We start from the raw sequence: 24,423 nt of genomic DNA on the forward strand, positions 1-24,423 counted from the left end.
CTGCGGAATTATGGCAAGTCCCGCAGGGCCCTGATGTTTCCGGGGAGGGCGTTCCACAGGGCAGGGGCTGCCACCGAAAAGGCTCTAGCTCTGGTGGTGGTCAGCCGAGCTTCTTCTTGCCCAGGGATCATGAGAAGGTTTTGTGAACTTGATTGGAGTGCTCTCTGAGGGTCATTTAGGGAAAGGCGGTCCTGGAAGTAGACAGGTACCTGGCCATATACTGACCTTGATAGAACAAAAGTCTAATTCAGTGTAAGGCAGGGATGGTGGCTCAATGGTAGAGCATCTGCTTGGGAAGCAGAAGGTCCCAGGTTCAATCCCCGGCATCTCCAACTGAAAAGGGTCCAGGCAAGTAGGCGTGAAAAACCTCAGCTTGAGACCCTGGAGAGCCATGAATGGGGCTGTGGCTCAGTGGTAGAGTATCTGCTTGGTAAGCAGAAGGTCCCAGGTTCAATCCCCAGCATCTCCAACTGAAAAGGGTCCAGGCAAGTAGGCATGAAAAACCTCAGCTTGAGACCCTGGAGAGCCATGAATGGGGCTGTGGCTCAGTGGTAGAGCATCTGCTTGGTAAGCAGAAGGTCCCAGGTTCAATCCCTGGCATCTCCAACTGAAAAGGGTCCAGGCAAGTAGGCATGAAAAACCTCAGCTTGAGACCCTGGAGAGCCATGAATGGGGCTGTGGCTCAGTGGCAGAGCATCTGCTTGGTAAGCAGAAGGTCCCAGGTTCAATCCCCAGCATCTCCAACTGAAAAGGGTCCAGGCAAGCAGGTGTGAAAAACCTCAGCTGGAGACCCTGGAGAGCCGCTGCCAGTCTGAGTAGACAATACTGACTTGGATGGACCGAGGGTCTGATTCAGTAGAAGGCAGCTGCATATGTTCATATATGGTCATCTGTAAGGCAGCAATTACTTATTTCAAGGAAGACAAGTCTCTTTGACACTCGGAGTCCGTACAATTGTTAAAGTTTTAAAGGTAGGACCTGCCTACCTTAGGGACCGCCTCTCTCCATATGTTCCCCAGAGAGCACTGAGATCTAGTTCGCAAAATCTTTTGAAAATCCCTGGGCCAAGGGAGGCCAAGCTAGAAACAACAAGGGAGCAGGCCTTCTCGATAATGGCTCCCCAATGGCGGAATCAGCTGCCAGAGGAGGTGCGAGCCCTGCGGGACCTTAACCAGTTCCGTAGGGCTTGTAAAACCGCCCTCTTCCAACTTGCTTTTTAAGGTAGAATCTTGGTAATGACATCCAGCCATCCTTATATATGTACTGAACTGTAGCACCATTAATTTATATTGGTTTTAACTTATTTACTTAATTTAAACTCATGAATTTGTCATTTAACTGTATTTTAGCTGTATTTTATTGTATTAATTGTATTTTATTGTAATATCATGGTATATGTACCGTGTCTTGTGAGCCGCCCTGAGCCTGCCTTGGCTGGGAGGGTGGGATATAAATAAATTGTATTATTATTATTATTATTATTATTATTATTATTATTATTATTATTATTATTATTATTATTATTATTGTTTTAAAAATAATTTTCAAACTCCCCAACAGAAAGAAAAAAACTCCACTTAACAATAATGACAAATCTACAGATCAGCTTGTGAAAAAAAAAAGGTTTCCAAATATCTAAATGCATGTCCACGCCCAGTTGTCATCTATATGTTTAAACATTCATAAGATTTTAAGGTCCTCAGTTCATTGGATTATGGGGTGAGGACATTTATCCCTCCAGTGTTGTATTGTGGCAAGGCCCTGATGTTTCCGGGAAGGGCGTTCCACAGAGCAGGGGCTGCCGCCGAAAAGGCTCTCGCTCTAGTGGTGGACTAGAAGCCATGCTTCTTTTGGCCCAGGGATCATTAGGAGATTTTGTGAGCTTTATCAAAGTGCTCTCTGAGGCTCATATGGGGAAAGGCGGTCCCGGAGGTAGGTAGGTCCCCTAAGAGCCACAGAGAAAAACAGCACATGTTTGAGAGCCGCAGGACATGGACATCAGATGTTTTGAGAGCCAGGCGGGAGGAAGAGGTGGAAAGAGACAACTTTAACTTTAAATGCATTCTCCAAGCTGCTAGCTGGCTTGGCTTGGAGCAGTGATTTAAAGAGAGAAATGCCTTCTCCAAGATGGGTAATGGAGTGGTGGGGGCTTCAAGAGCCACACGATATGCGTGAAAGAGCCACATGTGGCTCCTGAGCCGCAGTTTGGCCACCCCTGAGTTAGACTGATCGCAGTTTGACTGAGGGAATTCCCAAACCCTGACAGGAAATCCCAAAACCAGGGTCTCCAAAGACAAACCCAGCAAGTCGCCCAAGGCATTCGGTTCCGCAGGCAACGACAACACTGCTCCCCCCAAGTTTTCCAATCAGAAAAAAAAAACCCTGACTGCTATACATTGAAAGTGGGTAAAACCTTGGTTTACAAAAGGATTTCATCCACCCTCAAAGAACAAAAAGATCACAGGGATAATTTTTGCAGCACCTCCTAAAATGTCTGCACTGTCAGTTTACTGAGCCTTAACCATTACTTTACCAAGCCAGGTTGGTGTAGTGGTGAAGTATAGAGTCAGTTTGGTATAGCGGTAAAGTGGACGGACCCTTATCTGGGAGAAATGGGTTTGATTCCCCACTCCTCCACTTGCAGCTGCTGGAATGGCCTTGGGTCAGCCATAGCTCTCTTATCTGGGAGAACCGGGTTTGATTCCCCACTCCTCCACTTGCAGCTGCTGGAATGGCCTTGGGTCAGCCAGACCTCTCTTATCTGGGAGAACCGGGTTTGATTCCCCACTCCTCCACTTGCAGCTGCTGGAATGGCCTAGGGTCAGCCATAGATCTCTTATCTGGGAGAACCGGGTTTGATTCCCCACTCCTCCACTTGCAGCTGCTGGAATGGCCTAGGGTCAGCCATAGATCTCTTATCTGGGAGAACCGGGCTTGATTCCCCACTCCTCCACTTGCAGCTGCTGGAATGGCCTAGGGTCAGCCATAGATCTCTTATCTGGGAGAACCGGGTTTGATTCCCCACTCCTCCACTTGCAGCTGCTGGAATGGCCTTGGGTCAGCCAGAGCTCTCTTACCTGGGCGAATCGCGTTTGATTCCCCACTCCTCCACCTACAGCTGCTGGAATGGCCTTGGGTCAGCTAGAGCTCTCTTATCTGGGAGAACCGGGTTTGATTCCCCACTTGCAGCTGCTGGAATGGCCTTGGGTCAGCCAGAGCTCTCTTATCTGGGCAAATCGGGTTTGATTCCCCACTCCTCCACTTGCACCTGCTAGCATGGCCTTGGGTCAGCCATAAGCTCTGGCAGAGGTTGTCCTTGAAAGGGCAGCTGCTGTGAGTGCCCTCTCAGCCCCACCCACCTCACAGGCAGTGTTCCCGCTAAGCTGAGATAGTGTGAGCTAGTTCACAACTTTAATACCAGTAGCTCATGAAGTAGAATTTTTGCTCACAAGACTCTGCGGCTTAGAGGGAACATTGCTCACAGGGTGTCTGTTGTGGGGGGGAGAAGGCATAGGAGATTGTAAGCTGCTCTGAGTCTCTGATTCAGACAGAAGGGCACGGTATAGATCTGCAGTCGTTGTCTTCTTCATTTGTCTGGGAATTGCACAACCCCAGCTGACTCAGCTTGGGGGAAACAGAGCTGGGTGGCGTACACACACTTGGTAGAGCCAGTTTGGTGCAGTGGTTAAGAGCCAGTTTGGTGTAGCCAGTTTGGTGTAGTGGTTAAGTGTGAGGACTCTTATCTGGGAGAACCGGGTTTGATTCCCCACTCCTCCACTTGCAGCTGCTGGAATGGCCTTGGGTCAGCCAGAGCTCTCTTACCTGGGCGAATCGCGTTTGATTCCCCACTCCTCCACCTACAGCTGCTGGAATGGCCTTGGGTCAGCCAGAGCTCTCTTATCTGGGCAAATCGGGTTTGATTCCCCACTCCTCCACTTGCACCTGCTAGCATGGCCTTGGGTCAGCCATAGCTCTGGCAGAGGTTGTCCTTGAAAGGGCAGCTGCTGTGAGTGCCCTCTCAGCCCCACCCACCTCACAGGCAGTGTTCCCGCTAAGCTGAGATAGTGTGAGCTAGTTCACAACTTTAATACCAGTAGCTCATGAAGTAGAATTTTTGCTCACAAGACTCTGCGGCTTAGAGGGAACATTGCTCACAGGGTGTCTGTTGTGGGGGGGAGAAGGCATAGGAGATTGTAAGCTGCTCTGAGTCTCTGATTCAGACAGAAAGGCACGGTATAGATCTGCAGTCGTTGTCTTCTTCATTTGTCTGGGAATTGCACAACCCCAGCTGACTCAGCTTGGGGGAAACAGAGCTGGGTGGCGTACACACACTTGGTAGAGCCAGTTTGGTGCAGTGGTTAAGAGCCAGTTTGGTGTAGCCAGTTTGGTGTAGTGGTTAAGTGTGAGGACTCTTATCTGGGAGAACCGGGTTTGATTCCCCACTCCTCCACTTGCATCTGCTGGCATGGCCTTGGGTCAGCCATAGCTCTGGCAGAGGTTGTCCTTGAAAGGGCAGCTGCTTTGAGAGCCCTCTCAGCCCCACCCACCTCACAGGGTGTCTGTTGTGGGGGAGGAAGGGAAAGGAGATTGTGAGCCGCTCTGAGACTCTTCGGAGTGGAGGGCGGAATATAAATCCAATATCTTCATCTACCTCACAGGGTGTCTGTTGTGGGGGAGGAAGGGAAAGGAGATTGTGAGCCGCTCTGAGACTCTTCGGAGTGGAGGGCGGGATATAAATCCAATATCTTCATCTACCTCACAGGGTGTCTGTTGTGGGGGAGGAAGGGAAAGGAGATTGTGAGCCGCTGAGACTCTTCGCAGTGGAGGGCGGGATATAAATCCAATATCTTCATCTACCTCACAGGGTGCCCGTTGTGGGGGAGGAAGGTAAAGGAGATTGTGAGCCGCTCTGAGACTCTTCGGAGTGAAGGGCGGGATATAAATCCAATATCTTCATCTACCTCACAGGGTGTCTGTTGTGGGGGGGGGGGAGGTAGGGAAAGGAGATTGTGAGCCGCTCTGAGACTCTTCGGAGTGGAGGGCGGGATATAAATCCAATATCTTCATCTTCTTCTTCTTCTTGGTAGCATTTCAATCCATCCCCTTGATCGATCTCTCCCCACATGTTTCATGTAGATGGGAAACCACATGGGGGACAAGAGAAATGCCAGGCGGTTGAACGGCAGCCTCTCAGGACCATTTTCTGGAAATGGCTGGTCAGGCGAGACCACAGCCGCTGAAGGACTGCACCCCACCCCAGCCAGCCTCTCTAGAAGAATCAGCCCCCCAAGAGATCCAGGAAAAGTCAACAGGGTCAAAACTCCCAGTCTCCTAGAGGAGGAGGAGGAGGAGGAGGAGGAGGAGGAGGAGGAGGAGGAGGAGGAGGAGGAGGAGGAGAAGGAGAAGGAGGAAGGAGAAGGAGAAGGAGAAGGAGAGGAGAAGGAGAAGGAGAAGGAGAAGGAGAAGGAGAAGGAGAAGGAGAAGGAGAAGGAGAAGGAGAAGGAGAAGGAGAAGGAGAAGGAGAAGGAGAAGGAGAAGGAGAAGGAGAAGGAGAAGGAGAAGAGAAGAGAAGAAGAAGAAGAAGAAGAAGAAGAAGAAGAAGAAGAAGAAGAAGAAGAAGAAGAAGAAGAAGAAGAAGAAGAAGAAGAAGAAGAAGAAGAAGAAGAAGAAGAAGAAGAAGAAGAAGAAGAAGAAGAAGAAGAAGAAGAAGAAGAAGAAGAAGAAGAAGAAGAAGAAGAAGAATTATTGCAGTTTTATACCCCTCCCTTCTCTCTGAATCAGAGACTCAGAGCGGGCTCACAATCTCCTTTATCTTCCTTCCCCACAACGGGCACCCTGTGAGGTAGATGAAGATATTGGATTTATATCCCGCCCTCCACTGCGAAGAGTCTCAGAGCGGCTCACAATCTCCTTTACCTTCCTCCCCCACAACAGACACCCTGTGAGGTGGGTGGGGATGAGAGGGCTCTCACTGCAGCTGCCCTTTCAAGGACAACCTCTGCCAGAGCTATGGCTGACCCAAGGCCATTCTTGCAGCTGCAAGAGGAGGAGTGGGGAATCAAACCCGGTTCTCCCAGATAAGAGAGCTCTGGCTGACCCAAGGCCATTCCAGCAGCTGCAAGAGGAGGAGTGGGGAATCAAACCCGGTTCTCCCAGATAAGAGAGCTCTGGCTGACCCAAGGCCATTCCAGCAGCTGCAAGTGGAGGAGTGGAGAATGAAACCCGGTTCTCCCAGATAAGAGAGCTCTGGCTGACCCAAGGCCATTCCAGCAGGTGCAAGTGGAGGAGTGGGGAATCAAACCCGGTTCTCCCAGATAAGAGTCAACACACTTAACCACTGCACCAAACTGGCTCTCTGAGTGGTGTGCTTCTGTCAAAGGTAGTCAATCAGGGTTGCCACCGAGGTGACTTCCATCCAAAACCCAAATCTGAATTGAAATGAGTCTAGATCCCCCACCGTGCCCACAAAGTGTTTTGAAAAGCAGGTGGAGCTTCTGCTCAACGGGGTTTCTGATTGGCCACTGGAGATTTGATTGTGCAGGTTTCTAAAATGTTGCTTTGGCAGCAGTTGCCACCACAGGACAAGGAACTTCATTATGTGACTGAAGGTAAGCTGCTGCAGCCCGGCATGGTGGGATCTAGCTCCTGTGGCAGCTATTTCCTGGTTGTGCCCACAAACACAAATATATATATTTATATATTGTAAAAACTTTAAACACGCTTAAAACATCAGCACTCATTGGTCTTAAAGGTGTTTTCTTTGTATTTCTCCCACGGGATCCAGGGAACTGGGCAAAGGAAGCTCTGGCTCGTTCCTTCCTTCCCCAGGGGACTGGGAGGTGGAGGAGCCTCAGCCAATGGAAGGAAGAGAGGCTTGGCTCAGTAGCTCTGCTGTGCGATTGAGAGAGCATGGAAAAACAAGCTCTGCCTTCCCCACTTCCTCCTTCAGTCAATGGAGAAAACAGAGGTTTTGCTCTATAGCTCCTGTGCAACTGAGCAAGCCTGGCAAAGCAAGTTGTGACGCAGAGGGAAGCAAGAGAGAGGAAGAAGGAAGCAGATGACAGCCAGTTGCTCGGGGGCTTGATAGGAGCCTTCCAGGGGCCTGATTCGGCCCCCGACCGCATGTTTGACATCCCTGGTTTAAGGTGTCCTCCAGATGCCAAAAAAATGCATCTTTTCCCCTCACCACAGAGCAGTGAACTGAAACAAACACATCTTTTGCGCAGCTCAAATATCACCCTTTATTTCCTCACCTTTTCGTTTTTCCTTCTGCTGATGATTCGGTCCAGCCCATTAAAAGCACCAGAAGCGACGAAGAGGATGTTGGTTGTGTCCACCTGCACAGTCTCGCCACGTAACTTACGGGAATTCTTCTCTGGAACGTTCACTATTGTGCCTTCCAGTAACTTTAACAAGCCCTGAGTAAAAATGGAAAAGCCAGTGAAGAAAGAAGAATAACTGCAGATGTATACCCCACCCTTCTCTCTGATTCAGAGACTCAGAGCGGCTCACAATCTCCTTTACCTTCTCCCCCTACAACAGACACCTTGTGAGGTAGGTGGGGCTGAGAGGGCTCTCACAGCAGCTGCCCTTTCAAGGACAACCTCTGCCAGAGCTATGGCTGACCCAAGGCCATTCCAGGAGGTGCAAGTGGAGGAGTGGGGAATCAAACCAGGTTCTCCCAGATAAGAGAGCTATGGCTGACCCAAGGCCATTCCAGGAGGTGCAAGAGGAGGAGTAGGGAATCAAACTCGGTTCTCCCAGATAAGAGTCCACACACTTCACCACTACACCACACACCTTCATACTCAAGAAAGAATGCCCAATTTCTAACCTTAGGTACACAGCTGAATCAGTGCAACGAGGCAATCACATATGCCAGCGAGGACTATTTTTTTATTTCATTTATCTCCCATCTTACAGCTCATATCATCCCCTTCTTCGTTTATCCTCAAAACCAGGTCTTGTATTCTCAACAAATTATCTGCTTCCGTGGCACATCCTGACTCTGAGGACTTCATTCTCCTTCTGTGGCCATCTGGGTCCCCTTCTTAAGACTTTTTAGCACTGAACACAGAATACTCTTTTTTTAGAAGCTACAGATCTCATTTATTAAACTGCAGCTTGGTGAGAATATAATTTTTTTAAAAAAATATATAATTTTTATGTGATACCGCTTTAACGGTGATGTTAATGTCTTACGTATGTAACTTTATACTGTCATCTTATAATCTTTAATAAAGTTTGTTAAAAGAAAGGGGGAAAAGAGTAATTGAGAGCTTAGCTCAGGGGTGGCCAAACTGTGGCTTGGGAGCCACACGTGGCTCTTTCACACACATTGTGTGGCTCTCAGAGCCCCCACCACCCCATTGGCTGGCTTGGAGAAGGCATTTGTCTCTTTAAATCACTTCTCCAAGTTAAGCAAGTTGGTGGCTTGGAGAATGTATTTAAGGTTAAAGTTGCTACCTCCATTTTCCTTCCTTCCTCCCTCCCTCATCTTCCTCTGTCCCTCCCTTCCTCCCTCATCTTCCTTCCTTCCTTCTTTCCTTTCTTCCTCCCTCCCTCATCTTCCTTCTTTCCTTCTTCCTCCCTTCCTCCTTCTCTTTCTTCCTTCCTCCCTCATCTTCCTTCCTTCTGCCTCCCTCCCTCCCTCATCTTCCTTCCTTCCTCATCTTCCTTTCTCCCTTTCTCCTTCCCTTTCTTCCTCCCTCCCTCCTTCCCTTCCTTCCTTCCTTCCTTCCTTCTTGCAGCTTTCAAGCATCTGATGTTCATGTCTTGCGGCTCTCAAAGATCTGAAATTTATTCTATGTGGCTCTTACATTAACCAAGTTTGGCCACCCCTGGCTTAGGTGTTTCTTTCAAAAACAAAACAAAAATTTAAAAAACAATGCTTCCTCTGCCTCAAGAAAGCCAAGCTCGTAATACCTACTTGCTGAACGCCTTCTCCTCCCACGTCCCGTAACTGGTGGATGCCTGGCACGCTGCCAATCTTGTCCACTTCGTCCAGGAAAACAATTCCTGTAAATTACAGGCAATTAATGGGAGGTGCATTTTGAACTGTCAAAGAGAAGCACAGTCTGTGAGCGACGAAGGCTGGCAGAACTAAGCTGCTGTAACCGTATGGCGAAATGCTGCCTGTTATGTAAGCTGCGTGTGAAAAGAACACGCTCAAACATTGCAAAGAACCGGATCAAAAAGATACACTAGACAACAGCAGCAACATCTCAAGTGACAGTTTCGTACAGGGGTGTCAAACTCATTTGTTATGAGGGCTGGATCAGACATAAATGAGACCGTGTCGGGCCGGACCGTGTGTGTCACAAAATGTAATGCCAGGTAGCTGGGATATAAACTTTATAAAGGACACAAGAACAGTTACAAGATTTAAAAAAAAAACAACCTTAAAACATGCTTAAAAGATTAGCACTTTTGCAATATTTTGTTTATTTAACAGTCTCTGATAATTTACACTTCTTGCTCTGAATTTACTGCATCAAAATCTGGAGACAATGTCTGTGCTATAGAAGAAAACGACTGCAGATTTATACCCCACCCTTCTCTCTGAATCAGAGACTCAAAGCGGCTTACAAACTCCTATATCTTCTCCCCCCACAACAGACATCCTGTGAGGTGGGTGGGGCTGGAGAGGGCTCTCACAGCAGCTGCCCTTTCAAGGACAACCCCTGAGATAGCTATGGCTGACCCAAGGCCAATCCAGCAGCTGCAAGTGGAAGAGTGGGGAATCAAACCCAGTTCTCCCAGATAAGAGTCCACACACTTAACCACTACACCAAACTGGCAGTCTTGAGTATGCTGTTCAGGTGTGTGTCTGGAAGGAAGGAAAGAGCCAGAGCTTCCTTTGAAGCAAGCTTTTCCTCTCCCCGCTTCCTCCCCAAGGGAGGAGCCTCAGCCAATGGAGAAAATAGAGACTTTGCTCTGTAGTTCCTGTGCGATTGAGCATACCTGGTAAAGCCAGCTGTGATGCAGAAGGAAGCAAGAGAGGGAGAAGGAAGCAGATGACAGCCAGTTGCTCAGGGGCCTGATAGGAGCCCTCTGGGGGCCTGATTTGACCCCTGGGCTGCATGTTTGACAACCCTGATTTAGTACATTCTCATGTTGTGTTGGGAAGGTGGGTGGTGGGTGGGTGGAGAAGACAACTCCGGCTTTACCTTGCTGAGCTTTTTCTACATTGTAGTTGGCATCCTGCAGGAGTTTGCAACAACAGACTCGATGTCTTCGCCGACATAACCCGCTTGAGTCAAAGTGGTGCAGTCACAGATTGCAAAAGGGACGTCGAGGCATTTTGCAAGAGTCTGAGCCAGCAAGGTCTTACCTAGGTGGTTGGTTTTTTTTAAAAAAAGAAAACCCTGTTAGCATTCACATTCAAAGACATTCTCTGTACCGTGCCCGTTTGCCCCTCTCAAATATCACTTTACTGCACTCTTTTGCTATAGCAAGAAATAAAGCCAAGAAAATTTTTAAAAAGTTTGCATGTTCAGTTTTCAACCCACTGGTATTTACTGTATATCTAGGCTAGCATTTAAGGCATAACATTATTTTAATCCAAGTGGAGTGGATTTCAGATGGGCATTTATTGTTTTTTACGAAGCGCACCAATTTTATGAGTCAGTAAATCACTAGTCTAGCTCAGGGGTGGCCAAACTTGCTTAATGTAAGAGCCACGTAGAATAAATGTCAGATGTTTGAGAGATGCAAGACATGAACGTCAGATGTTTGAGAGCTGAAAGAAAGGGAGGCAGGCAAACAGATGGGAGGAGAGTGAGAAAGAGAGAGGTGGAAAGAAAGCAACTTTAACTGCATCGTCCAAGTCGCCAAGCTAGCTTTGCTCAGAGAAGTGATTTAAGGAGACAATGCCTTCTCCATGCTGGCCAACGAGACAGTGGGGGGCTTCGAGACGCACACAATATGTGTGAAAGAGCCAGTTTGGCCGCCCTGGTACAGAAAGGGAATCGTGTATATAAAGGACAAACAGCCCACTGCAGTTGCTTTGTTTTTGAGCCCAGGTCAGGAGGGAAAATGGGTTGTAAATGCTGTAATTAAATAAGATACAAAGTCCATTAGTTTATTTGTGTTTTGTCTGGAAGGCGGATTAAAGTATTATAAAAACCCTGTGCGTGCCTGCACTCTCTCTCGCACACGCAGAACCAGATAGGCTGGTATATCACGTAAAGGGATTTGCCTTTCAGCTATCGCAGCAACTTGGGATTTCAAGGCGAAACCCTCCTTCCTTCCCCACCAGCTGTGCCATACCCATTAATCAGTTACTGTTAAATCCCACACGGTTCATGGTCTTCGTGTACAAAATCTGTAATCCGCTCTTGGCAGAACACGTTCTATTTTGGTCTAGGGACAAGATGCACTAGGACTTGAAGGCTGCAGGCAAGACGGCTGGATCTCAGGGAGCAGAAACGGAAAGATGTGGAGTGAAAATAGACCCAGGTGGGTGGCCAGGCTGGTCTGAAGCAGGGATGGCCAAACTTGCTTAATTTAAGAGCAACACAGAATAAACATCACATGTTTGAGAGCTGCAAGACAGGACGGAAGGAAGGAAGGAAGGAAGGAAGGAAGGAAGGAAGGAAGGAAGGAAGGAAGGAAGGAAGGAAGGAAGGAAGGAAGGAAGGAAGGAAGGAAGGAAGGAAGGGAGGGAGGGAGGGAGGGAGGGAGGGAGGGAGGGAGGGAGGGAGGGAGGGAGGGAGGGAGGGAGGAAGGAAGGAAGGAAGGAAGGAAGGAAGGAAGGAAGGAAGGAAGGAAGGAAGGAAGGAAGGAAGGAAGGAAGGAAGGAAGGAAGGAAGGAAGGAAGGAAGGAAGGAAGGGAGGGAGCGAGGCAGGCAGGCAGGGAGGGAGGCAGGCAGGCAGGCAGGCAGGCAGGCAGGCAGGCAGGAAGGAAGGAAGGAAGGAAGGAAGGGTGGAAGGAAGGGTGGAAGAAAGGGTTGAAGGAAGGAAGGGTGGAAGAAAGGAAGGAAAGGTGGAAGGAAGGGTGGAAGGAAGGGTGGAAGAAAGGGTTGAAGGAAGGAAGGGTGGAAGAAAGGAAGGAAAGGTGGAAGGAAGGGTGGAAGGAAGATATAGGGGGGGAGGGGGAGAATTGGAAAGAAAGCAACTCTAACTTTAACTCCAAGCTGCTGGGTGGCTTGGCGAAAATATTTAAAGAGGGAAATGCCCTCTCTAAGCCGGCTGATGGGGCAGTGGGAGCCACACAGTTTGTGTGAAAGAGCCACATGTAGCTCCTGAGCTGCAGTGTGGCCACCCCTGGTCTGAAGCATCAGAACAAGGTTTGAGTCCAGTCAGGCACCTTGAAGACCAACGAAGTTTAATTCTAGGCATGAGCTATTGTTGAAAATGCAAAAGAACCGTGGCAGCACAATATGTAAAATACAAAAATACAAAATACTGTGCAAAAACAAACACTCTTGACTGGTGTATACAAAGTTCTATTATCATGAAATGAACAGCCTACAACAGCGGGCATGCACTCATACAGTATAAATAGACAACAAACAAAAGTCTCAAAACAATATTCCAAGGAGGACCCCACACAGTCTCTGAGTTTTCCAAACTGAGTACTAAGACTCAATAATAAAGTTCCACAGGAGTCCCTCCGTTGCTTGTTGACTTCTGAAGGAAAAATTCCCACTGTTGTAGGCTGTTCATTTCATGATAATAGAACTTTGTATACACCAGTCAAGACTGTTTGTTTTTGCACAATATTTTGTATTTTTGTATCGTCGAAAATGCAGCTGAAGCTTGCAAGCTGCAAGCTGAAACAGCCTTCGAAGCTTGCCTTGGCTGCAAGAGCAGTGGCTGTATTGGTCCCAGTTTGGGTTAAAAAAACACCCAGGGAAATCTTAGTAAAGCACATGAGCTCTACTCTAGAGCATGTCAGCAGCGAACAGAACTCGTTTCCAAGCAGAAAACAGCAGCAGTTTTCTCCGCGGTCCAGCTTGAAGAGGCCTCCCGTTTCACCTAAAGACAAGCTGTGCTGCCTACCTCGCTGTCCAGCAGCTTTTATGGGAAATCTTTGGATCCTGTTTCTAAAAAGTACTGGCCTAACAGCCTTGTGATGCCAGGGGAGGGGTCTGGAAGTTAAGCAGGGCTGGCCGCTGTTAGCGCTTGGATGAGAGAGGAAGGTGACGGCAAACCGCTTCTGCTCACATCTTGCCCCAAAAGCTCCACAAAGTGGAGTCACTGTTGAGTTGTGACTCAACACCATACTTCGCAGCCCTAATAGCCGAAGGTAGCTGGATCTCATCAGATCTTAGAAGCTAAGCAGGGTCGGCCCTGGCCAGTACTTGGATGAGAGACCGCCACAAAAGACCGGAGTTGCTATGCAGAAGCAGGCAATGGGAGACCACCTCTGCTCCCGTTGCCTTGAAAACCTCATAGAGGCTTCGTGGGTAAATCGTGACTTGATGGCACACAATTATTATTTCAAAAATATCCATCCATCCATCCTATCTAAACTATCCATCCACCTATCTATCTAACCACCCATCCATCCATCCACCTATCTATCTATCTATCTATCCATCTACCCACCCGTCTATCCATCCATTCATCTATCCATCCATCTACCCACCCGTCTATCCATCCATTCATCCATCCATCCATCTACCCACCCGTCTATCCATCCATTCATCCATCCAGTTTGGCATAGTGGTTAAGTGTGCAGACTCTTATCTGGGAGAACCGGGTTTGATTCCCCACTCCTCCACTTGCACCTGCTGGAATGGCCTTGGGTCAGCCAGAGCTCTGGCAGAGGTTGTTCTTGAAAGGGCAGCTGCTGTGAGAGCCCTCTCAGCCCCACCCACCTCACAGGGTGTCTGTTGTGGGGGGAGAAGATATAGGAGATTGTAAGCAGCTCTGAGTCTCTGATTCACAGGGCGGGGTATAAATCTGCAGTCGTCTTCTTCTTCCTTCCTTCCTTCCTCCCTCCCACCCACCCACATACCTACCTATCTATCTTCATCCAAACAAGTTTTTATTTCTCTTTGCTCTACCTTTTGCACAGCATGCAATCTGTTTGCATACCCTACATACCTGATCCGGTTGGTCCAAGCAGCAAGATATTACTTTTTTCAAGCTTGATGTCATCGCTGGCAGAGTCTAACACTTCACCTCCCCGTTTCTCCTGGGGCATTTGCTGGTTCACCTGCTGCTGCATGGATGCTCCCAAAGCATTGCCATGGGGACTGATCCCAGCGATCTGGAGAAGTTCTGAAATTCAGAAAGCATGCCTGCCTGAGAACCCACTTAGCTCCACCGAGAACAGTTTGGAACGTGCTACAAGAACAAGCACTTATTTTAACAGGGTCCTTTCTCCCCTCGCCCCCATGCAACTCCCAAGAATCCTTCCATAGACGTGAAAGTTGCAAGAGACTGCGGCATTGAAGACGGACATGCAATGCAAGGTCAGGGGCGGATCTGGGTTTAGATAAACGTTTTGGAATAACAAGCACAGAGAATTTTGCGATGGGGTGGGGAGGGATGAAGACTCTCCCTTCCATACAATACACTTCTGTATATCACACATGAGGTCTTGAGACTTATTCAGAGGGTATTTACAAAGCGCTCAAGTGCCACAATAACGGGCAAAAAAAAAATCTAAAAAGAATTACAATTTGATAATTATCAGGGCTTTTTTTGTAGCAGGGGTTCCTTTGCATATTAGGCCACACCCCCCCCCGATGTAGCCAATCCTCCGAGAGCTTGGAATTCTAGCAGGGGCTCCTTTGCATATTAGGCCACACACCCCGATGTAGCCAATCCTCCAAGAGCTTGGAATTCTAGCAGGGGCTCCTTTGCATATTAGGCCACACACCCCGATGTAGCCAATCCTCCAAGAGCTTGGAATTCTAGCAGGGGCTCCTTTGCATATTAGGCCACACCCCCCGATGTAGCCAATCCTCCAAGAGCTTGGAATTCTAGCAGGGGCTCCTTTGCATATTAGGCCACACCCCCCGATGTAGCCAATCCTCCAAGAGCTTGGAATTCTAGCAGGGGCTCCTTTGCATATTAGGCCACACACCCCCCCCGATGTAGCCAATCCTCCGAGAGGTTGGAATTCTAGCAGGAGCTCCTTTGCATATTAGGCCACACACCCCGATGTAGCCAATCCTCCAAGAGCTTGGAATTCTAGCAACAGCTCCTTTGCATATTAGGCCACACACCCCTGATGTAGCCAATCCTCCGAGAGCTTACAGGGTTCTTAGTACAGGGTCCAGAGATACTAAAAAGCAAACACATGGGGCCCTGGGAGTAATTAAGCTCAAATAAAGGAAACCCCCAGTAAACAGTACATTACAGTCTTCTCTGAATACTTTACCATGTAATTGTATATAATAATATCACACCGACACCTCTCATACAATATCAAAATACACAGTAAGCGATGAACTTTCAATAGTACAATTCGAGATCCAGTTTGGTGCAGTGGTTAAGTGTGCGGACTCTTATCTGGGAGAACTGGGTTTGATTCCACTTGCATCTGCTGGAATGGCCTTGAGTTAGCCATAGCTATCTCAGGAGTTCTCCTTGAAAGGGCAGCATTTGGGAGAGCCCTCTCAGCTTCACCCACCTCGCAGGGTGTCTGTTGTAGGGGAAGAAGATAAAGGAGATCGTAAGCCGCTCTGAGACTCTGATTCAGAGAGAAGGGCAGGGTATAAATCTGCAATTGTCACTCGTTGTCGAAATTACATGCAACAAAAATATACAAACCTACTCCCAAGTCCATACTTCCATAAGTGAAAACTGCTCTCCAAAATTCTGTTACAATTTTGACTTATGAAAGTATAGACTTGGGAGTAGGTTTGTATATTTTTGTTGTGTGCAATTTCTAATTGTACTATTGAAAGCTCATTGCTTACTGTGTATTTTGATATTGTATGAGAGGTGTCTGTTTGATGTTATCATATACTATTGCATGGTAAAGTATTAGAGAAGACTGTAATGTCCTGTTTACTGGGGGTTTCCTTTGCTTGGGGTTCCTTTTGAAACTGACTGGCCGGGATCCAAAGGGCTTGGCAAGGCCTCCATCCACATGCTGCGGCTTCTGAGTGGTCTTCTCCTACTGCAGTGGTCCCCGTGCCTCTTAAAAGGTCACTCGGGGTTGGGGGACCCTCCAGACCAGCATCCTACGTGATAAGAGAACCTCAAACAGGTAGGGAGAGTTCCCTTTGCATGCACACAAGCACGTTAGGCCTGCAGATATCCAACCAGGCTATTTGGATTGCAAACGTTAAAGACAGAAACGTTGAGGAACGTATTTACTCAAAACTCAAGACACCAGAGGCAGAAGCTTTCTCTTGCGGCATCAAATCCTTACATGCTTTTTTGTACTTCTGAACTGACAGTTCACCTGCTTTTCAACCATCATGGGACTACAAATGCCAATCCTCTTCCTATAAAAGAACTGCTACAAAAAGAAGGCGCATCTCTTCCTCGGGTGGTAAGCTTGCTTCTAGAAGGTACCACTTCAGATTGAAGTTGGGAGTCTCCTGTGAGTCGCCACTCCTCTGTACGAAACGATCCCCTTTTCCTTGCTGAGATACGTTCTCTATGTGTAGGAAACCTCTTTCCCCCCCCCCAAGAGGGAGAATTCCATCACACGAATACCCACCCCCCCTCAGCTCCACTCCTTCTCAAGGCCTGAAAGCGGTACAGCCTTAAACAGAGGGTTGGATCTAGTCAAGCTTTTCCACTGGCGAAAAGAAGAGAACTTAGTCCTTTTGATCACCAAAAAGGGATCAAAGCTGGCCTTAGACTGTCTGGCACCCTAGGCAAGACAAATGTCTGCCCCCCCCCCCCCACACTGATGTCACTGAGTTACATGGGGGGGTGCCCAATTTTCGAGAGTTAAAACAATTTTATTGGTAACATATGGTAATAAATCTATATCTTACATCTTTAAAAACTTCTTTTATCTACCCCATATATTACTTTCTACCCACCCCTCCCCGTTACTTGACCTCCCGCCGGTGTTATTTACTTAAAAAGCAAATATTTAAAGGTACCCTTAACTATTAAAACAAAAATTTATATTCTTCCTCTTTTTAAAACTTAAATCATTATCAAAAATTGTCCAATGTCCTTTTATTTTCCACTCTTTTTCTACATATCTTCTAAACTTTTCCCACTCCGTCTTAAAAACTTCTAAATCATAGTCTCTTAATATTCTTGTTAATTTGTCCATTTCACTCCATGTCATAACTTTTATAATCCAATCCCATTTCTCTGGCATTTTTTCTTGCTTCCACAACTGCGCATACAATGTCCTAGCAGCTGAGAGCAAGTACCAGATTAAAGTTCTATCTTCTTTTGGAAATTTTTCCATTTGTAATCCCAGGGGGGGGGTGCCCAATTCTGCGACCCAAGAAGGTCAGCACCCTAGGCGATTACCTAGTGGCAGAGCCAGCCCTGCATGGGATCTGCAAGGATAAAAGCCCTGCGGTAAGGAGGGGGACTGGGTGAGTGGAAAAGATGGCTGGATCCAACCCATGCGCTTGTAACTTCTCTGAGGACTAGATCTGAGGGACTACTTCCGTAACCAATCTGAGCAAGACTGGACCTGTTAGTTTCTACCAAGTCCTTGCGCAAAGGCCGCTCGGGGTCAGAATTCCCGAAAAAAGGAGGTGTTGCAGAGGAGGACATGAGGAGAACCCACTTACTTGTAAACCTGTACTCATCCTCCCGTCTTCTGATCTCTAATTCTAAGAGAGAGGATGAAAACAGTAATATAGAGAGATTCCAAAAATAAAAAAAAGAGCATTACTTGTAATCGTAAGCGGCTTCGAGTCCTTGCCCTCTTCTGAATATATATTTTAGGAGCAAAGAATTTCATTTACAGCCACAAAAAAAAGTCAAATGGCTTCACCCATACTCATTTTTTATTGGTGGCGGGAAGAAGTACGAAAATAGTCACGTACGGGGTTAATAACGTAAGCGTGCGTAAGTTGCAAAGGTCATGGGTTTAAGAAAAGCAAACCCTGCCAAGGCAAACAGACTCCGTCGGAAAAGGCAAAACTAAGCCTCTGATCCTTTTAATCCCATTTCAAAAAGAAACGGAATGTGCCACGCTGCTGTGTCCTATTGTTCAAACAAGATCACAAAAATAGCTGCTGAGTTTTTTTGCACTATTAAATGGATCAAAAGGCACACATCAGGCAAAGTGCATTGGTCAGAATCAGGAGATACTACGGGTGTATTCATGGGCCAACACACAAACTAAGTGGGAACTACCGCCTTGATATTTACACCAACAATGCACAGCACTTCTATTTCGGATAATTTCTGGAAATGCAAACGTGGTGTGCTGTGAGAGCACCGTACGATGATGAGAAGAGCCTTTAGAATTTGTCATTAATAGCCGGTCAGGCCTTTTCAGACCATGGCTGCCAGATGTCTACAGATATACTCCTGCGCTATGAATCATCCTTTCTTAACAAGTTAAGATTAAAGTTGGAATTGTTGTCAACGGGGCTTTTTTGGGGAGAAAAAGCCCAGCAGGAACTCATTAGCATAGTAGGCCACACCCCTGACAGCACCTCTGTTTCGCACAGGGCTTTTTGCAGAAAAAGCCCAACAGGAACTCGTTTGCGTATCAGGCCGCACCCCTGACACGAAGCCAGCCGGAACTGCGCTCCTGTGCATTCCTGCTCAAAAAAAAAAAGCCCTGCTTCTCAAGTAATTAAGACAATTTTTATTTTATTTATTTACTTTAGATTTATATGCCGCCCACTCCGCAAGCGGACTCTGGGCAGCTAACTTAATTTGAAAATAAAGAAAAAGCTGGCAAGCAGAGAATGCCTTCACCCCTTGGCTCCGCTGTAATCATAATTTTATTAATCCACTTAGATGCATTAGCGATAATATCCTCAAGTATACTTTCCAGGGTATGAGGTATTAAGAATAAGTTCTGTGGCTTCTATTAATTGCTCTTACTATGTGCATTTGAATGGAACCAGTTCTCCTTTGGGAATACGCGAGTATGGGGCTCGGCTATCCCAGGTGCCACAGTGGCCAGGAATTTAACGGGAGCACCTGTAATTTTCAGCAACAATTGGCTTTAGAGTCTCTTGGAGGTCCTCAGTAGAAGCAGAAAGCGTATTCATCCCTTCACATCAGAATATATTTTCTCGTATGACTCGAAAATGCATGCGCCGGGAATTCTTGCCAGCGCCTTAAATCGCTCGCTGGTGGTAGATCAATTCGCTTCTTAACCAGCTGCCTTCTATACTACGATCTTCAACTGAACGGAGCTTCTCAAAAATAATGAAATGAGAAACTAGAGGCAAATGAGGTTGCAGTGAGGAGTTGGCTTTCTGCTGCAGCGATGGCAACCAGGGTTACCACGTATATATTTATACACAACAATGCTTTGTCACAGTTTTAATTCTTTTTTTTTTTAAAGTGAGAAACTGTTCATTTCATGAGCTTAAAAAAAAACCCCCAGCAATCTTCCAACATCTGATTTTTGGTGTTTAACTTTGCTTACCATCTTTGACAATGTTTTTTAGGTTCCACTTGTATTTCTGTGTATTTTTGTTTTTTTTATTTCTGCATAGTCTTGCCTACTATGTTCTGCGTAAACTTATTGAATTTAAATAAACTTTTAAAAATGAGAGACTGCGAAGAGCTTTAGATAAATTAGGTTTTGTGGTAGCGGTAAGGAGAAAATACGGGCCATCTATCATTCGAAACCCTGAAGCCTGAAAACGTGAGACGGGCTCTTCAAATTTTTAGGCTGGCTTCCAAAGCCAAATAAAATCTGTCGAGGCTTTTAGCAGCATGTATCAGGCTTTGGGTGAGAATTTATTCAAGCCCCTGCCTAAAACAACTCTATTTTCTAGTTCTTACCCATCGTCGGGGATAAGGTACAAACGCAATGTAACCGTCTAAATGAAATACCATTAAACACAAGTGTTATTTTTGATAAAACCCAACTGCGTTAGTCCAAAGTCCAGGCAGAAGCGAAGCAGTGGGCATCAGGGCTTCCGGCATCCTTTTTCTCATGTAGGCAAACTAATGATGCAAGGATCCTAGAGCCTGGGCCACTGGCTATTTCAGAGGAAAGGTGCAAGGAAATCTCTCTATATAAAACATAAACCGATCTACAAACCTCTCGGTGTCAAGGAGGTCTGCTTTTCAACCTCAGCTTGCTGCCTTAGATTAGCTGGGATGTTGTTGTAGATTCTCTTGTAATGATTGTATACGGCGACCGAAAGCACCTTCTTGGCAAAAGACTGGCCGACCACGTACTTGTCGAGGTAGTTGTAGATCTGGCAAAAGGGGAAAACAAACAAACAATAGTGCACATTCTGCGTAACCTTAGTCCTTAGAGCCAGTTTGGTGTAGTGGTGAAGTGTGCGGACTCTTATCTGGGAGAACCGGGTTTGATTCCCCACTCCTCCACTTGCACCTGCTAGCATGGTCTTGGATCAGCCATAGTTCTGGCAGAGCTTGTCCTTGAAAGGGCAGCTGCTGTGAGAGCCCTCTCCAGCCCCACCCACCTCACAGGGTGTCTGTTATAGGGGAGGAAGGGAAAGGAGATTGTGAGCCGCTCTGAGACTCTTCGGAGTGGAGGGCGGGATTTAAATCCAATATCTTCTTCTTCTTCTTAAAATTACATCACTCATCCTCAAAGTGAAGTACCGTGTATGAGCTTTTTTACCCTAACCCTCCCAGAAATTTCTCATCTTTTCACTGGAGAAAATGAAAAGGATGCTGATGGGGAAATTTCTAGAACATTTCTGCCCCCCCCCCGCCCCAATGCCTTCACATTTCTAACCACCTGTGCTTTTGTTAAAGCTGGCGTCCTCACAACGGAATACTAAGACTGATCTCGCACCAGACCTTGCTTCGTGACCAAGTTTACACTGCGGCATGGCAAATTGCGGGTTTTTCCTGTGCAAAATGGCGGTGCGGAGCAACCGGTGCGAAATCGCCAGCTTGCTCTGGAGAGAAACGGAAGCCTGGCGCGGAGCAAGGTCGAGTGCGGAATCAGCCTAAGCCTTTCCAACGCACGCAGACTTGACTGACAAAACCTCATGAAGTTATAGACAAAAGGGGAAAACTACTTTACACAGAGAGTGACTGAAAGGTGGAACGCGCTGCCAGAGGAGGTATTGCTGGCCACAGGAATAAACAGCTTTACAAAGGAATTAGATAGGTTTATGGAGGAGCCGTCTGCCAATGGCTACTAGGCCAGGGTGACTCAGGGAAACCTCTGAATCCCAGAGACAGTGTCAAGGGGCCTTGTCATGGATTTTGTTGGTGCCTGCGTTTGCTGCAACTGTAATGGGAATGTTGGGGGAATCTACACTGTGCTGCTTTGCCTATTTGCATTCTGCTTGGTTTATGACACATGGAGTATCGCCCCATCCTGGTGGGGAGGTTCACAGCTGGAATCCAAGGAGTTTAAGTTTATTTCAATTTGTATCCCGCCCTTCCCACCGAAGTGGCTCAGGGTGGCTCACGACATATAAAATCTAACATAGAATTTTAAATTTAAAATACATCAATTACAACAGTTAAAACAGTAAAATAATAAAACATTTAAGCAGCAATCTAGCATGCTATTTCCTAGCAGAGACTGTTTTGGCACCTTTTAGCATGCAGTGGGAGGGTAGGGTGAGAAAATGTTTCCTTTGCTTTGCGCGGGCTTGTTATCTGAATTGTGGTGGACTGGCAACGGACCTGGAGATGGTATATAGATCTGGCCCCCAGGATTGTAGCCAGATCCTGACACGAAGAGTCATGCTTGCTGTAATGTGTCTATCAATGAACCTTTCAGCAAGAGGCCTAATTATTGAGGACTGCTCAAAAGCTGACAGCCGGGAGGCAGCACCAGCAGAAGGCCTCAACCTCTATGCCCTGTTGTTGGCCCTCCAGAGAAACTGGATGGCCACTGGGTAAGATAGGATGAAGGACTGGATGGACTACTGGTATGATCCAGCAGGACTCTGCTTGCGTTCTTATGGAGTTTAGAAAAACACAGGGGTTGTTTTGCAGAAAAACAGGTGGCAGAGCTCATTAGCACATGCCACCCCTCACCAGTCAAAAGCAACCCGATGCAAGAAAGGAGAGCCCCGGGTGAGCAAGGCCTGCTTGGACTGGCTAGAGATCCAGCCAGCCCAAGCCGGCCTCGCTCACCTGGGGCTCTCCTTGGTAAACTCCCCACCCACCGTCAAAAGGCGAGCAAGCCACCCACTGCCCAAAATCACATAAGAAGTGGAGAAAGGGTGGTGTGGGCTTCTCCAGGGGTTCATGAGGGCTGCTGGGGGCGTGGCAAAGCTCCTGGTGGCTGGCTGGCTGCCCACTCTCCTAATCCAGGGATTGTTATGCAGCTGCACCTCCTATTCAGCGGACAAGGTAGGTGGGGAGGAGGAGGGGAAACCCTCAGAAAGGTTCAGGAGCTGTGCTCCTGTGAGCGCCTGCTGAATCTGAGGCCTGGAAAAACCTAATAACAAAACTGTAACCTTCCTTCACACTTGGGGTTTAGGGAAGCAAATTCTGTCATATCAAATTGACACGGGAAAGAGGTGGGAGGGCCATTCCAGAAAGCAGAGAGGTCCTAGTACTTTTTTGGGAGGCGGTGGGGGCTTCTGCTGGAAAGCCAACTTCACAGCTTCGGCTGCCGACTCCGGCTCTTTGACGATGCTCTTCTTGGAGTCTGCTTCGGACAGCACGACGAAGAAGTGGTGACACTTTTCACATTTCACAAAGCGGGTAGAAGCTACGGGAACAACAACAACAAAAAGAGAGCACTAGTTAAGAGCTATCTCACATTTGTCAAGCATGGTGAAATTCCATTGATGATTGATGGTTATAGGGTCCTGCCTATCGCTGGTCTGTGAAGTATCATGGAGGACCAAGCTTTGTTAGCTCTGTTATTCTTTCCCTTCCCCCCCGTCTTGCTTTATTGCCTGAAAAGTAGAAGTAGTGAGAACTGAAATTAACTTGAGAAGAAGTAATCAGCACCTTCCCATACATTCCTGGTAGGGAGTACGACACATCTGGGGAAAGCAAGGACAGAGTCCTGATAACACCGTGAGAATGTAGACATTTATGATAGTTTATGTGTGAGAGCTACCCTGCACCCCCATCCTTTGGAATCCTTTTGAAGTAAGCCTTAAAAGTATTGTATCAATGTATTTGCAGCATTACGCTCAAGAATCTGTTACACAGAAAGTATCGGTATTTCAATAAACGTAGTCTTTGTATCAACTTCGACTCGTCATTGAACCCGCATGCTTGACAACATCAGGTAAATCTACAGCATTTCGAGCAGTTACAGGAATGGCTGCACATCCAAAGAACTAGCCCACCTTCTGTTTGTTGATGGACAGTGCAGCCCTTTAAACCATGTTTTTAATTTCAATTAATACTAGATTCATTTGAAATGCGGCGGCGCAGGAAAGTTCTATGGATACAGCGGGCCACCAAAAAGACATATAAGTGGGTTCCAGATCAAATCAAATCTGAACTCTCTCTAGAGCTTAAAATGATCAAACTGAAGCTATCATACTTTGGTCACATTAGGTAAAGACAAGAGTCACTGGAAAAAGGCGCTAATGCTAGGCAAAGTTAAAGGTAGCAGGAAAGAGGAAGACCCGACATGAATGGATTGATTTAATGACTGTTAATGCCATTAATTTATAGAGATACCGTAAGCCCAAAGTCGTCTGTTGGCACTTAACACACAAAATACTAAATACACAGTTTAGTTGATTTTTATTCCATTCAATTTCATGCAAGGAGGACTCCGGATGGGTTACAACACATAACATACAACAATACATAATAGAATATATAAAATACAGTGCAAATCCAACACTATTCAGCAATTTATACCCACAATACAGCTGGCTGGCTGGCATACAATCTGTATTCTAGCCACAGGAAGGGCATAATAAAACAGTCCTGTCAAGTTTCTTAATGTTTGTGCTTAACACTGACTTAGATCCCTATGAATTCTTTTGCCGTTGGAAAGATTTTCATCTGCAGAGTACAACTTTCCTCTCCCCGCCGACTATAGTCCAAAATGTCCCTCCCAAACTGCGACTCATGGGGTATAGGGGACTCCCATAACTTGCATGAGGAGGGAGTTGGAGAAATCAGTGAAACCAACATTCACACGCCCAGTATACCAGCAGAAACCCACCAAAGGATCCAGCCAGTTTTCTATTTTTAATCTGTTTTTAACAAAACCCCAAATATGGTTTTCAAGGGTGGGGGAGAAGCCCCGCACGCACAATTTACTGTTCAAAGGACTGTTCCGTCACCTCCTGTCTTCTGCAGTCAAAGAATTTTTACACACTGAAAAAAGTATCATATCCTAAGTATTTCAAAGGGAAGAAGAAGACGAAGAAGATGAAAAAGATGAAGAAGACGAAATAGACTAAGGCGAAT

The 24,423-nt window shown here is 46.9% G+C and overlaps 2 protein-coding genes and 1 non-coding gene across 3 annotated transcripts in view; 1 reads left to right on the forward strand and 2 right to left on the reverse strand.

The window, feature by feature from the left end:
- RASL12 (RAS like family 12) overlaps positions 1-24,423 on the reverse strand; it is an 80,884-nt gene that overhangs the window by 11,360 nt on the left and 45,101 nt on the right. The window lies entirely within an intron of this gene.
- Positions 535-606, forward strand: TRNAT-GGU (transfer RNA threonine (anticodon GGU)). The gene has a single exon. It is a non-coding gene; the product is annotated as a tRNA-Thr (tRNA).
- Positions 7,242-24,423, reverse strand: part of LOC132587810 (ATP-dependent Clp protease ATP-binding subunit clpX-like, mitochondrial) — a 47,091-nt gene continuing 29,909 nt past the window's right edge. Inside the window, 8 exon segments of the mRNA XM_060260187.1 lie at positions 7,242-7,418; positions 8,930-9,018; positions 10,170-10,217; positions 10,220-10,333; positions 14,056-14,232; positions 17,682-17,723; positions 20,132-20,291; positions 22,593-22,747. Of these exon segments, the coding sequence (XP_060116170.1) occupies positions 7,242-7,418; positions 8,930-9,018; positions 10,170-10,217; positions 10,220-10,333; positions 14,056-14,232; positions 17,682-17,723; positions 20,132-20,291; positions 22,593-22,747 (962 nt within the window).

The sequence above is a fragment of the Heteronotia binoei genome, chromosome 19 (genome assembly GCF_032191835.1).
Source record: "Heteronotia binoei isolate CCM8104 ecotype False Entrance Well chromosome 19, APGP_CSIRO_Hbin_v1, whole genome shotgun sequence".
Taxonomy (NCBI): Eukaryota; Metazoa; Chordata; class Lepidosauria; order Squamata; family Gekkonidae; genus Heteronotia; species Heteronotia binoei.